This window comes from Peromyscus californicus, unplaced genomic scaffold (genome assembly GCF_007827085.1).
Source record: "Peromyscus californicus insignis strain IS unplaced genomic scaffold, ASM782708v3 Scaffold_18__1_contigs__length_77618521, whole genome shotgun sequence".
In the NCBI taxonomy this organism is placed as follows: Eukaryota; Metazoa; Chordata; class Mammalia; order Rodentia; family Cricetidae; genus Peromyscus; species Peromyscus californicus.
Window position 1 is genome coordinate 25,478,780 of NW_026294480.1, and position 15,718 is coordinate 25,494,497.

Consider the following 15,718-nt stretch of genomic DNA (forward strand, 5'->3'; position numbering starts at 1 on the left):
CCAAAGAAGGATGCTGCTTAAGCAACAGGACTTACCGTGCCAGGGTTGGTGACAATCATGCCTTTGCACTCTTCGGCGTACTTCTGCCACTCAAGCTCCTCCCACTGGAGCATGTTAGCAATCTCCTCCTCCGGTACCAGAGCTTTGCTACACCGCAGCAGGTACAGAAGAATCTGGTGCATGGACAGCACTTCTTTGCCTCCGTCTTGGGTGAGAACACAGGGGGCGGGAGAGGGATAAAGCTGCTCAGTTAACAGCAAATCATCAACTCACCACGGTAAAACAAGACAACGGCTGTAGAAGAGCACATATACAACAGGACTTCAAAATTTACATGGTTCAGCCAGGTGCCAAATCCTACGAACACCATTTGTCTCACTGATGAACAGTGCTCATAAACCATCTCATCTACCAAAATGGGAACAACAACATTATAAATGATAAAGGCTTTATTGGTGAAGTATGAATACCAAAAAAGGTGTTTGCCTAAATAAATTTAAAGTAACCTAGCATAAGAAACCACACTTTGTAATAAACAGAATCATGTTATGTCTAAATATTTTATCATTCTTTGTAGGGTAACAGATGAAAGCTTTTCAGAGGCGATGTTACTGTCTTAGGGAAATTCTAAGCTTTATGAGATATTTATAGATGTTTTCAATAAGATATTGTTGCATTATGATCTAATTTGAGGGTGCTAATGTGCTGCACCTGCCATGACGAACGGAGCTGAAGAGCCTGCACTAATATTACAGAAGACCATTATGGAGTTAGTGTAAGGATAAAATACCAACTGTCGGAGGTTTACAAGTACACAGGGTGGAAAGCAACAAAAGACGCCATTAAAATAGCTCGGGAAAGAGCAATCTGTACTTTATAAATGAAAGACATGCGGCTCGTGTGGGCCCCAAGACGGGGGCTGAGGTTTCTGCCTCCTCTTTGGATTTAGCTTCATAACCGACATGGGTTGCACATCTTGGACTACTTTTCTTTGCCTACCCCCACCCAAAAGGACAAAAGCCTTCCTGGGAACTTGGAAGATTGTTCCTGAGAGGACAATTACTACCCTCCCCTCAAACATGAGCTGTGTTATAAGCAAGGATCAAGCCAAACACCGAGTGGCCAAAAGGAGCAAGAAAACCCTGCTTGGGTCAGAGGAATTCCTGGCACCTAGGCATCTGGTGGGTAGAAAACCCAAGGGGATAAAGACTGCACAGCTGGGGGTGGCTAAGACCCTTGATGGGCCAACACACTTGAAAGAATCAAGATCAAATCTCTACCTCAGGTGTTGCTCTGAACTGAACACTGTCACCACTGACTAAGTCGACATCCATTCCTCCTCATAAATATCCACACAGTTGGCATTTCCTGAACACTTGTCGCTGGCAGACACCGTTCTAGAGATCCTGGGAACATCATCAGTGATCCAAACAGCTAAGTCCTGTACCTCCCCCGAAAGCTTACAGCCCAGTGGAAAGGAACAGACATTTAAAAGCAGCTATATAATAGGTCAGGACAAGATGAGCTACTGAAGGACAACCTGCGTGCGAAAGGGCAGAGAGGATCATCAAGGAGACAGGCACGATAGCACATGCCTGTGATCTCAGCACTCAGCAGGCTCAGGCAAGAAGACTGTGAATTTGAGGCCAGCCTGTGCTACACAACAACACATGGTAACACACACACACACATACACACCACACACACTCTAGGATAGTCTAGTCAGAGAAGGCATCCTTGAAGAGATATACAAAATAAACGGACTGAAGATACGCTCAGTGGCAGAGGTCTTCCCGGGCATGGGTAAGGCTCTGGGTTTACCCTCAGCACTGAAACAAATCCAAAAACAAAAACTTTAAAGAAGAGCCCACCCACCATGCAGCTACCACCCACCATGCGGCTACAGAGCATCCCAATGTCCTTCCCTGTTGCTGTGGTAAAATAAATACCCTGACAAGAGCAACTTAGGGGAGAAGGGGCCGCCTTTAGCTCACAGCTCCGCAGGTTACAGTTCATTCTGGGCAAGCCACAGCTGCAGGAACTCAGAACAGCCAGTCACACCAGAGCCACAGTCAAGAGCCGCGGGAGACCGACCAGCACCTCTGCTGGTGCTCAGCTTCCTCCTTTCTACACAGTCCAGGACTCAGGAACGGCGCCGCCGACTCTTAGGTCAGGTCTTCTCACACGAATTAACATAAACAAGACAATCACGCACAGACGTGCCCACAGGCCAACCTAATGTACGCAATCCCTCATGGAGTCACTTTGCCCAGGTAATTCTAGACTGTGTAAAGTTGACAATTAAAACTGACCATCACAAGGGGCAGAGTATCTGAGAAGAAGAATCAGCAAAAGTCCAAGATGGAGTGAGATGGGTATGCTCCGGGAACTGCAAGGCTGGTATGGAGGACACAATAATCAGGCAGGAGAGAGGCAGAGGGGCAGCAGGACGGCAATGATCGAAGAGCGTTACAGCACTCACTATGAGCTTGGTGTTTTATTTTACAACTGGAGGATGTTTTCTAGCATTAGGTGCCAGACTCTGTGAGTGGTCCCATGTTGCAATTATGCCCACTCCAAACAAAATCTACAAGCCTTAGGCTCTCAAGAAGTACCTAAGTTAATAATGACTAATCACTAAAGTCCTAAAAGAAATAACATTCTGAAAACAAATTATCTTCATCAAAGACCATGAGCCTCTTAAAAACATATCTAAATACAAAGAAACTACCCAAAGGTGTATTCTATCTGACCCAAGATTACTGTTCACAGCAGTGGTATTTTTACACCTTATTAGAAGACATCTACCTTAAAGCCAATATTCACTTTTGACTAGCAAACTCCCATGGTGTTACAGATGGAAAGGTGTGTCCCTCAAAATTAGTATGTTGACATCTGTCCTGGTTTCATGTCTATTGTGATAAAACACACTGATAAAAAAAAGCAGCCTGGGGGGACCAACAACATGGCTCGGTGGATAAAGGTACCTGCACTAAGCCTGACGACCAGAGTTTGACTCCTGAGACCCATTTGGGGGTAGGAAGGGAGCAGCTCCCATAAGGTGCCCTCTGACCTCTACATGCATGCCATGACACGCCTGTGTATGTGTTTGTGTCCTCGTGTGTGCCTGAACATAAAACACACACAAATATGTAAATAATATTTAAAAGAAAAAAAAGGCAACTTTTATTTTTTTTAAAGGGAAGTAAGGGTTTATTTTAGCTTACAGTTCTGGGATACAGCACTTTATTTGGGGTAAGTCAAAGCTGCAGGAAGTTGAAACAGCTAGTCATAACACATCAACAGTTAAGAGTAGGCAGAAATGGGGACTGGAGAGAGAACTCAGTGGCTAACAGCACTAGCAGCTCTTCCAGAGGTCCTGAGTTCAATTCCCAGCAACCACTTGGTGGCTCACAACCATCTATAATAAGATCTGATGCCCTCTTCTGGCAGGTGTACATACAGATACAGCACTCATATACATAAAATAAGTAAATCTAAAAAAAAAAAATATTAAAAAAGAAGTTTCCTCTCAATAAATAAATCTATGCAATTAAAAACAAAGTGTAGGCAGAAGTGAATGCAAGCATGCCTGTGTGTATGTCCTCAGCTCACTTTCTCTTTTATACAGTCCAGGACCCAAACCTAGCAACTGGCAGAGCCCATTTTTAGGCTGGGACATACCACATCAACTAACCGACCAAGATAATCCACCACTGACATGTCCATAGGCAACCTACTCTAGACAATTCCTCATTAAGACTTCTTCCCAGGTGACTTCCAGACCGTGCCAAGTTAACAATGTAAACAAAATCTTTATCCCCAACAGGAAGAAGGTATTAAGAGATGGGTCCGCCAGGTGGTGGTGGCGCACACCTATAATCCCAGCACTCGAGAGGCAGAGACAGGCGGATCTCTGTGAGTTCGAGGCCAACCTGGTCTACAGAGTGAGTTCCAGGACAGGCTCCAAAGCTACAGAGAAATCCTGTCTTGACAAACAAAAAAAAAAAAAAAAAAAGAAAGAAAGAAAGAAAAAAGCAAAAAAGATGGGTCCATAGTGAGGTGATTCAGTCAAACAGGTGAGTAAGGACCTCAGACTTAGGGATTCTGTTTTGGGGCAGGCATGATCACAACCCCAAGCTCCTGTAGAAGACAGACCTGCCTCCCCTGCCACTTCTCTCGTCCTCTGCATCTCGCCCTCAGGGATGCCGTCGTCTTTTGAACGTAAAGTGATGAGAAAGCCAAGTCTACGTTTGTAGACAAAGATGCTACATTTCTGTCATCCAGTTCTTCAGAGGCAGAGGCAGGAGGATCACTGCAAGTTTGAGGCCAGCCTGGGCTACTCTGTTAAGTTCTACCCTGGGCTACAGAGCAAGACCCTGTCTCAGAGAGAGTGACAGAGACAGAGAACGCTTCTGTCTTCCTTTTCAGTTTTGATTGCATGAGGAAGCAATGATGACGTGTTAAGCTCTCAGCTTCCGAGGAGTCTGAGGGGAACAGGCAGACAAGGGACACTGTAAAGTGAACAGGTGACTACACTCTGTAAGAAGCGAAATGTTGTCCGCCTTAGATCTGGAAAAGTCTCCATATTGTTACGGGAGAGGAAGGCGCGTGGGGAAGGAGCAAACGTCAACAGATAAGGTAAAAACAGCAACGGGGGCTCTCTGGGGGCAGTTCTGCCTGGCTGACTCCACGCACTTCACATGCAGTGAACTGGATGAGCGGTATCTCATTTAAAGTGAAAAGCTAAAGAGCTACTAGCAGAGGAAAATACTTAAGTCTACAGACTGACTTGTCGCTTAAAGTCTCAGATTCTACTGAACACGTGGTGTGGGTACTGCCCAGTTTAGGACAGGAATATCTGCAAGCTGAAAAACAAGGCCAATAAATGCTTACGAAGACGCCAACCACCCAGTCTCCGGTTTGGGTTGGGAGCAAGCCTGCTTTTCCAGCAGCACAGAAACTGGACATAATTAAACACGCAAATACTTCTCAGGTGCAAAGCTGCTGCTGCTGCTGGAAGAGAAAATAAATCCATGCCAACAATCTACGGAATAATTCACATGGCAGCTTCAAAAGACAGTCATTTACAACTGTGGGAAAACGCAGAAACTCAGGACAGGCGGGCTGAGGTGAAAGGTTCATCCAGAAAGGGGACTGAGACTCGGAATGCAATCTGCATGGAAATACTATAAGAGTTAGACTAGGCCTAAGAGCCCTGTACCAGCCCACGGAGTACAAGCTGTACCCCTCACACCCCGCCGAGCAGAGAGACACCATAATAAATATTTGTGGAATACTTTCTGAAGCAGATTAATCATATGGCCACTTGCTCTCACGCTGCCATGAATTTGCCCATGCTAATGAATTGGCTCTTTGGGTTTGTCTGGTTTGCTACATGTTTATGTTGGGGATTTATGGAATTATGTCACTGAAGGCAACAAAGTAATTTTTATCTCGTTGGCTAGGATAAATAGGACATGATACAAATGAGAAATTAGAGCGGGTAAGCTAAGGTTAGCAGGAATTCTGCCAGCTCTGGGGCTGGAACCGTGACAACGGCTCATTATTCGGGAAGAACCGGAGTTTGTGTTTCAGGGAATGAATCTGGACAGTCATTAATGAACTGACAGACTTTATAAACTGTTTCTCAAAGACCCAACTCCCTCCGTTTATATTGCTTGGTTATTTGGAAGAGGGGGACAATTTGTTAGGGAATCTGTGTTAAATATATGGCTGCTTGACCAAGTATTTATCAATGGAATAACTAACACTCAACTCAAAGGATATAAAAATACTTGCCCCTTTCTTTACACTGAGATTAACTATATTACTACGCCTTCCACATATTCCTACCAAGACAATCTGGAATGATTTTATTTTCTAAAGTTGGTATTCATAATAAGTATTTTTAATTTCAAAGTGTAAAGTTATATTAGGAGCTAAAGATGGCTTAGAAGTTAAGAGCACTTGCTGCTATTACAGAGGACCTGAGTTGCGATCCCAGCACTCATATGCACAGAACTCCAAATCAACCTCTTGATTGAGTACAATGTACTCATCTGGCCTCCAAGGCCATCAGGCATGTATGCTGGTGCACATACACGCAGGGAAAACACTCATACACATTAAATTTTTAAAATAAAATAGCAATAAAAAATTTAAAGATGCTGTATCAATTGAAGTTCCCCAAATACACTTACTTCCTAGAAATGTTGAAAGACCCTCTCATCCTCCTGGCCTCCAGCCAGCCATACCTGACAACTACCGCTCCAGACGGGGCTGTTTCCAAAATCAATTTGCTAGATAGTCGATCTGGAAAACGGACTCAGGATTTCCCTCTCACTCCCATGAAGACGCAAGCAGTGCACAGACTCTCCTCTGCAGTCACTTCCTGTTCCCCTCAGCTATGGTCAGAACAAAATCTTCACCTGCGTCTAGTTCCTCCCAGTCACTTTACCACCAGAGGGAAGAGCAGGATTCAAGAGGGACAAGTGGAAGAAGATTCCGAAAGTCTGAATACAGCAGCTGCTCCGACTTGGTTTCTGTCAAACTTGCACGCGCTGAACAATGCCTAGTTTACACTATCAAGCAGGGGTTTGTACATATGCGCGAAGCAACAGAGATAGATGTCTTCAAATCAGAAAAATGATAAAACTTTATCATTCAATTTAGTATTATAATACATTGTTATCAGTAGACTGCAAGTCAGGCACCATTAATCCCTTTAATCCTTTAATCCCAACACTGGGGAAGCAGGTGGAGGTGTTGTGAGTTCAAGGCCAGCCTGGTCTACATGAGTTCCAAGCCAGCCAGAGCAACAGTGAGACCATGTCTCCATTATTTTTTTTCAAAGTCGTAAATGAAAACATGTTTTACAAAAATATAAATAAAAGAATAAAAAGACTTGAAACAGAAAAACTGAGCCGAGCAGTGGTAGCACACATCTTTAATTCCAGCACTTGGGGGAGGCAGAGCCAGGCGGATCTCTGTGAGTTTGAGGCCAGCCTGGTCTACAGAGCGAGATCTAGGACAGGTACCAAAACTACACAGAGAAAGCCTGTCTTGAAATACCAAAATAATAATAATAATAATAATAATAATAATAATAATAATAAGAAGAAGAAGAAGAAGAAGAAGAAGAAGAAGAAGAAGAAGAAGAAAGAAGAAAGAAAGAAAGAAAGAAAGAAAGAAAGAAAGAAAAGAAATACAGAAAAACTATCTAGTCCTCAGAAATTTAAGAAACATGTACACACTAACAATGGCATTATGTTTTGCATCTTGGACAAAACTGTAGAGAATAGATAGTAATATTCAGTCAGCAAATAACTTTTTCAAAAGAATACTTAATACTTTACCAAAATTCTTGGCCAGAGGTAATCTGGCCACTTTTTCTTCTTTAAACTGTGTGTGCTCTATTAACAAAGCAATCTTATTTCTAGAATTCTATCTTTAGAAACACAGAACGTAAATGGACAAATGCATAGGACTTCTGCTGAAGTACTCTATGGAATAGGTAAAACAGGGAACCCTCAAACTATTCATCACCTCAACAATTGTCAGAAAAGTCACAGCCATCAGTAATACAGAATTCTCTTCTTTGTCAATATATTAAAAATGACACAAAACATTTACACAGAAAAATGTCTGAGGTGTTTTGGAGTGAAAAGGGCAAGTTATGTAGCATGCTCAACACAATCTCATTTGAAGAGCAAAGCATAACATGCCTCATGCAGATTAAAACATAAGCAGAAATGTGTGCTCAGCTTTCATTTTTTTTTTCTCTTGTGTTGTTTGTGAACACTAACCAAGGCATCCTGATTAAGGGCGGACGACAAAAACAGTCCAATTTGTGAAGAAATGTCTTTAATAAATGATATGCAGTAATTGATGTCTATATTGAAGATGAAGAGATTGGGCCTACATTTTATACCAATTATTAAAAAAATCAAGACAGAGTATAAATTTAAAATGAAGAAGACATGGAAGAAAATCATGATGACATTAGAACAGGCAAGTCTGAACAAGATACAAAAAGCTGTAGAAATGAGAAAACCACAAATGTAAGCCAGAGCATAGCACTAAGATTAGGAGTTTCTGCTCATCACGAAGCACCATGCAGATTATAAAAAAGCAATCCATGGAGAATGTGTTGGCAAAGAGCAGCTCACATGGACAGGCAAGGTGCCTGTGCCTGGAATCCCAGCACTCAGGAAACTGATGCAGAACTAACAGAAGTTCAAGACCAGCCTGTAGTGCACAGTGAGTTCTGGGCCAGCCTGTGCTACAGTGAGAGGAGATTGTTTCAAAGGAGACAAAAGGGGCCTGTGAGATGCTCGGCAACCAGAGACACTTGCACAACAGCTTGAAGACCTGTTTGCTCCCAGATTCCACAGCTGCAGGAGAGAGCCAACTCCTGAGACCTTCCCTTTGACTCCATGTGTGTGCCATGCCATGCACACGCACACACGCACACACACCTTAAAAAATGAAATTTTAAAATTAAAAGAAAATGCCATATATAGTAGATTTACAAATTCTGCAAATAAATATGGGGAAAGGTAGACATTTAGACATTACTCAATTAAACAATGGGCAAGATTTGAACTACTACTTCAAAAAATAGTAAGAAATGGTAAGAGGATAAAGTGATCTACATTTCATTAGTCACTGCACTAAAGCAAAAAACAAACCAAACCAACAAACAAGAACTTGGGGTCCTTCTGAACACTATCAGCAGAGCTAAACTGAAAAAGACGACGTTGAAGCAGCTGGGGCCTGGCCCAGAAACACTAGAGAACGAAGAGGTCTGGGGAGGGATGGAGAGTGGGTAGTGAGGGAGGCGTCAAATGCTGTGAAGAATGTGAACTTTTACACGCTACTGATGGCATGATCGTTTTTGAAAATTGAAAGAACTATAAAACTTAATATAAAACACTGATAACTTCCATTCCTATGCATAGCTCAGAAGACATATATGCAGAAGGTACAGGTCTTTAACGTACATATATATGCTACTTCAATATACATATACTTCACATAGCTATGAAATCTGACAATATTCAAATGTCCATTAATCAGGTAAGTTTATTTTAATCATATCATATAAAATGGCACAACTAGGCAAATGAACCAATTACAGCAACAGTAGACTTAACAAAAGAAAATATAAAATTCCAGTTTATATAGTTCAAAGGCAGGTAAACCTAGTGCACAGTGTTGCAGGCCAGAACAGGGGTCTCTATCGAGGTTCTGGACAATGAACGGGTTGGTCCAGAGTGGATTCTCAGACACTGGTAGTCTTGATCTGGGTACTGAAAACAGTCACATTTACTTCATAAAAATTCACTGAGATCCATCCTTAGGATGTATGCACTTGTCAGTACTTTGCCACAGTTTGACTAAAGCTTTACTTTAGAAAAATGAGGTACAGTCTAAAGCCTTATCACCCTGAAAATACCCAAGCTGATGTGGCTTGGAAGCTAAGCAGGGTTGGGCAGTTAGAACATGGGCGGAGGAAAAGGAAAGGCAAAAACCAGGCTCGGTGATACATGCTCATAATTCTAACACTTAGGAGGCTTTGAAGCATAAGGAAAAAAATGAGTTTGAGGCTAGCCTGAGCTATGTAGTGAGAAAACCTGGGCCACATAGTAAGAATGTCTTTTTAAACATTTTAAAAAGAAAAAAAACATGAAAGCAGGGTAGAGGCAATAACAAATGTTTGAAAAGCACCTTCATGAATAACTAAAACATCAACATTTAAGTAAGTACCGTCGGGTCGGAAAGATGGCTGAGGTTTAAGAGCATTTGCTGCTTTTGCAGAGGGTCTGGGTTCACTTCCCAGCACCCACATGATGACTCCCAACTATCTGTAACTCCATTTCCAAGATTTAATGTCCTCTCGTGTCCTCCGTGGGCACCATGTACACACATGGCACACATACATACATGCAGGCACTCACATATACATATAAAATAAAAATAAATAATGTGCTATTATGACACACTAAGATCAGCAAGCAGGTATTTAAGGAGTCCCTGATAGGTGCTGAGAACAACATGATCACTGATAATGCAAAAAGCAGATGAATTGGACATAGTGGCACACACCTGTACTGTCGGCACGGGGAGAGACATGGCGGCACACATCTGTACCGTCAGCACTAGGAGAGACATGGCGGCACACACCTGCACCACCAGCACTGGGAGAGACATGGCGGCACACACCTGCACCATCAGCACCGGGAGAGACATGGCGGCACACACCTGCACCACCAGCACCGGGAGAGACATGGCATCAAGGTGTCTAGTTTAAGACTCTGTCAATGGAGGAGAGGGAGGGGTGGGGAGGGGGGAGAGTGTTTATTCTTGGCCTCAAAGGAGCAACTGGTTGAATGTTTTTTACAAAGGAAGGAAATGATGTGGGAAGGAAAGAGGAGAGAAGAGCCTGCCTGGGCCTGATGTTAAAGAGTAACAGCGTCTTTCTCACAGCAACAGAACTGCTCTGCTTCCTTTGATGAGAAATCTGGCACTAAAGAACAGAATCCTTAAAAACTACCCATCTGCTCAATGAATTATTTAAAAATAGGGTGTAAGACTAATGTAACTATATAAGAAAAAAACTCATGCATAGAAACATATGGAAATACATATCAAATGTGGCTTTCACTTCCTTCTTGAAATGATCTTTAATGAAGTCATATTGTGAAAAACAAATCAACCATGTGCCGCCCAGTCCAAGAAGAATTTTATATAGTGGGTATTGTTCTGTAGCCTTCAAGGTTTTTAAAATCTGTATATTTTCAGGGGCAAGTCTAATACGAAAGCAAATCCTGTTTTAAAATAAAGCAATAGACCTTTTCATTTATGACAGCGTAAATGTTATCCTATAGTTATGAGAAGCATTTTGTACACTTGAAATCCCATAAAGTAAGATTTTTCTATATGATGGCTTTAAAACTGCCTACTTTCTTATAGATTTGTTTGGTGATAAAATGCTGAGAGGAGAGAGGTACAGAGAGGGCAGGCTTTTCCACAATGTCTCACTAATACTATTTTCTAAGACGCTTGCTCCTGAAGCTCCATTATGAAATCAAAGATCCATTCACTTGAAATGAAACCAGAAGCAACAAGGAAAAGCAGCTTCTGAATACATTTCCTAAACGAAATCAACAATAACAATAATAGTAAAAATACAAGTGATGCTATCCTAACATAAAAATAAGCCAGTGTGACGGCCTTGAAAAAAAGAGTCTTCTTTCCTCACATTCTCCAGGGAAATAGCAGACAAATAAAAGCAACTAAGGAGGAACCAAAGAAGCCAAAATGAAGGACAGCACCAGGAGCCCAGGGCCCACCTCAGGAAGAGGGCAGAACTGCAACAGGTCCTCTGCACTGTTCTGCAGGAGGCTGGCCTTGATGTCACAGGCCACAGTGGACTGGACAGGGAGGGAGGGGAGTTGACACCCCAGCAGAACTTGGGGTGAAACAGACTAAAACCGCTGGAGGAAGCCGGCATCGGTCAGGTTCCAACGCATGGGGAAGGCCAGCCAAGCCACCTCAGAACGAGAGGCAGGCACAAAGCATGAGTGCAGAGCTGGATTTCCCCAAGTGACATGGAGAACCACGCAGAAAAGCTACACTGAGACCAGCTCTCTAGCTCAGCTGCAGACACGCGGAGGGCAGCAGCTGTATTTCCTCCCTCCGATTCCTGAGTGGTTCACACATTAGCAAAGGCGGGTGGGCTGGAATGATGACATGGCCAGAGGTAACAGCACAGGGACCAGAGGGACAGAAAGAGCCAAGTGAGAGAACTTAGTAAAGAAGGCAAAGAAATGTGGCTGTGCACACGAGAAGGGGTGGAGTCAGCTAAAACAAGACATACTGGAATACAAAAGATGGCGTCGGAAGTGAAATACTGGAGCTCAGGTCCAGGAACAATTCCACTCAGTGTTGGCATGGTTCAAGGTTTTACTCAAGGACTCAGTGACTGTGCTGCAGCAGCCATTGGAGTAGAAAAAGGAAAACATTACACAGCCCAGGGAAGAATGGCAGGAGATGGTCACTCAGCTGTAGCAAAGCTCTGCAAGACCGCTCAGCACTGAAGAGAGCAGGTAAAGATAAGATCGGAGAATGAGATGGACGGTAGAAGACTCCAAGAAAAAGATGGCAAATAAGGTTTCCAAAAGATTTCATTGAAGACCCAATCATTCACAATACTAAAAATTGCCATATCTTACAAGTATATTCTTGAGAAAAAAAAAATCAGAAAACAAACATTACTTTACAAACTAAATTACTCATTTACTTATATATTTTAATTTAAAGGGAGAACAATTATATATTTATTTTCATTGCAAAATAATTTAAACTTATCTATCAAAATAGAAAATAATCTCCTACATCCTACCACCTTAATATAACTACTATTGCAGTCATTTTAACATAGCTATAAATACATTATAAATTAAATTTTTCACTAATAGTTTTCCAATTGACCATACACAGAATTAAGCAATATGTATTTTTCTATTATTTTATCTTTCACGACATTTTACTGAGTACATTTTCAAAGTGTATAAATCAATTCACCTATTGCTCACCAAACTGAGGAGTATGGTAAATTATGAAAGGTATCAATCAGCATGTAAAGTTTTACATTTCCTAGTTCAACCTGAGAAGTAGATAATTAACAGCATCCAACATGGAAAAGTTGTCCCTAAAGACTGACAGGAGAATGGCAGGCTTATTTTCAGACACACAGTCACACCAGGTCACTGACAAGCCGAAAGATTTACCTGGAAGAAACCGTACAAAACGTGGCATGAAATGAAATCTTGGGCAGCAGGGAGGACTGTCTTCAAACAAAGGACCTAAAGCAAACAAGGAGAAAGAAAAGAAGAAAGAAATCAAACAGCCTTAGAGAGCCAACGCTGCAACTTAATTCCCAAGATTTATGGGGACCACAAAAAACCACCACCAGAAGCAGGGACATAAAAAGTGCCACTCCCTCCACCCTGCCTCAACAGCTCAATCCATCAGCAGCAGCTGCCACAGCGTCTATGAGGACCGCAATGAGGGGCCTACAGCAGCAGCTCACGGGGAGAGAGCAAGCCAAGGAGCCAGAGCACACAGCAAAGCACTTCTTAAATCAAAACACACCAACGCCTTTGTTATAACTGAACCACAGCACTATATCACATGTGCATATATGTTAATTCCTTCAGTGTTTAATCAATACACTAGAAGAACTAAACGATGCCATTGGTTTAGGAAACCATTTATGCCATGCACTTGGTTTTAAAAGCTACTCATTCATTTCATTTAAAAACTAGCTTCAAAAAGGCTTCCTTCAATACACAACTTTAAAAATAAGCCAATTTAAACATTTTCTGGAACATGGACACCCGCAGATCTTTAATCTGCACATGCATGTATGTTTTAGTGAGCAATCGGTTCTCTAATTTAATAAACTGCTATCTTACAAGTTTATTACAGTAATAGTCATTATATTTAAAATATTAATCACTGAGATTTTTTTCCTCTAATACACATAAATAAGGTAGTTGTACTAGTAATAACTGGTACCATCTTCTTGGCTAATAGGCACTGATAAACTACATGAAGCAAAATCCATAACCACTTATTCCTGTCCGATGATTGCAAGTATTCCTATAGATGTCGTGCTTTGACTTAGGTATTTACAAAGTAAAAAAAAAAAAAAACTTCATCTATGCCTACACCATTTCATGTAAGCTTTTATACACACTGTGACATACATCTTAGAAGAATTGCTTTTTTTTTAAGCCGTATTATTTACCTTTAAGATTCCAGTCATATAATTCCAAAATATCTCTGAATAGGAACAGTGAAAACAGCTCAAGTCCTTTTACACAAAAATTCTGAAAAATAAGTCAAAACCAAATTACTATAGATCTGCAAATACATATTAACTGAAGTTTTAACTTGTCCTAGCCAAGTATCTCAAAGGGTTTGTTGAAACTACACACTAAAAGTATTCCCTACACAGCTTGGCCACTGTCCTAAAATGGCTTGCCGATTTCAAAGAGAAATGAAGTAGACAATAATGCCATTAGGATTGCTACAAAAATGTCAACTCAGCTCTTTTTCGTGTACAAATAAAATATCTGAAGCTTAAAGTCTTACTTCTGTCATGGCCTTCTGATCTAATTGTAAAATGTATAAGACTCTCCTGGAGCTTTATGTGAACTCAGGCTACACACACACCTGCAAGCTAACTAGCCTGTCCTCCACTCCCATCCCACCCTACCCCACACCCAGGATCACTGTTGCCAAGTTACCAAATTTTACCAATTTTTGTACCAAAAATTTTGAAGTGTTAATAGAGGCAAATAAAAGGGCTGAGGAAAACTGTAGAAGTCTACCAAACTTCCTCCTGCAGACAAGCTACACAGAAGACATATCATCTGCAAGTCAGTTTCGTCTCCTCCGTCTCCCACCTACTTGTTTAGCTCAGGGTTCATAAATCAGCCTGCATGAGATCACGTCAGGAATCATAAAGTTTTACAACGATAAGTGAAGGCTTATGACCTTAGAACCAAACAGAAGCAAAAGAGAAGCTGAAACCTCCCCTCACCAACGGAGGGGGCAGCCCTTGTTCTTTAAGCCATTTAAATCCAGGTAGGATGATCCCAACGGGCCCAGAGTGAAAGAGGTGGGAATTTAGAATGCACATCAGGCCCATCAATCCCTCCCCATTTCTCCCTGCCATCCATGACAATGCTTCCCAGTTAAACAAATCCCAAGAGCCACGGGCTCCAGAAATTGACCCCAACTCCAACGCATCAAGCGCACAGGCTTGTCTGCCGTCTAGCTGTTGTTTCTCAGTGTGATTTGTTGACAACACTAAATTCCAGATCAGGCAATGAATCATTCTGAGATTCACATTAATCTTACTTTGGAATTTTAAATCTCTTGCATATATTTAGATAAATCTGCTGTTTAGCATCTGCAATGAAAAACAATTAGGAAAAAATGTAAATATATGGGAAGAAAAATGAAGCCGGCACTGATCTTGTCACTGGAGATAATGAGCAAGATTATTCCAACAGCTCTTGCATTCGGTTTCACTGTTCCAGTCCTCTCTGTGAGACTGGCCAGGGCCCAAACTCTGTCCCTTTAGCAAAGCTGAGAACAGATGTACGGTGACTATCAGCAGATGCAGACGAGAAGATATGGGTTCAGAAACAGGTCAATGGTTTACATTTTTGAACTGTGGTATCAGAGCGACATTATAGCAACCCTTTCAACAGTGAACATGGTATTTCAGGGGTCTGAAGCAGCAAAAAGCTGGAGCTGACCAACTTCAATTGTGTTGATGTTTTTTGGGGTTTTTGTTGGTTTGTTTTTTTAAGGGGAAAAAAGTTTATAAAAGCAGAATAAAATACATTAAGCTGTAAAGCAATCCTTTCTCTTACCTCAGGCATCATCTCCTCAATAAAATGAATTGTGTAGTCTATGTTGAATCTAATCACTTTACACAGTGGGATCTGCAAGAAGAAGAGCTGTTGAGTTTCCCAGCATTTCTCGGCAGGCTCGTAATGAAGAGTTTGCTCTCTGACTCAGATGACCATGAACCAAATGAAGTTTACCTTCACCCAACCTGGTAACAACCTTAGGCATGACTTTCAACTGCTTCCTTTGTTTGTTTTTTGAGATAGGGTCTCACTCTGTAGCC

At 41.8% G+C, this 15,718-nt stretch overlaps 1 protein-coding gene across 4 annotated transcripts in view; it reads right to left on the minus strand.

Moving 5' to 3' along the window:
• The window catches only part of Drosha (drosha ribonuclease III), a 119,914-nt gene that overhangs the window by 61,951 nt on the left and 42,245 nt on the right, over nt 1-15,718 (minus strand). For all 4 annotated transcript variants that reach the window (XM_052743088.1, XM_052743090.1, XM_052743089.1 and 1 more), the window contains 4 exons: nt 15,459-15,530; nt 13,820-13,901; nt 12,798-12,872; nt 36-205 (listed from right to left, as the gene is read on the minus strand). In XM_052743088.1, the coding sequence (XP_052599048.1) occupies nt 36-205; nt 12,798-12,872; nt 13,820-13,901; nt 15,459-15,530 (399 nt within the window). The remainder of the gene's footprint in view (nt 1-35; nt 206-12,797; nt 12,873-13,819; nt 13,902-15,458; nt 15,531-15,718) is intronic.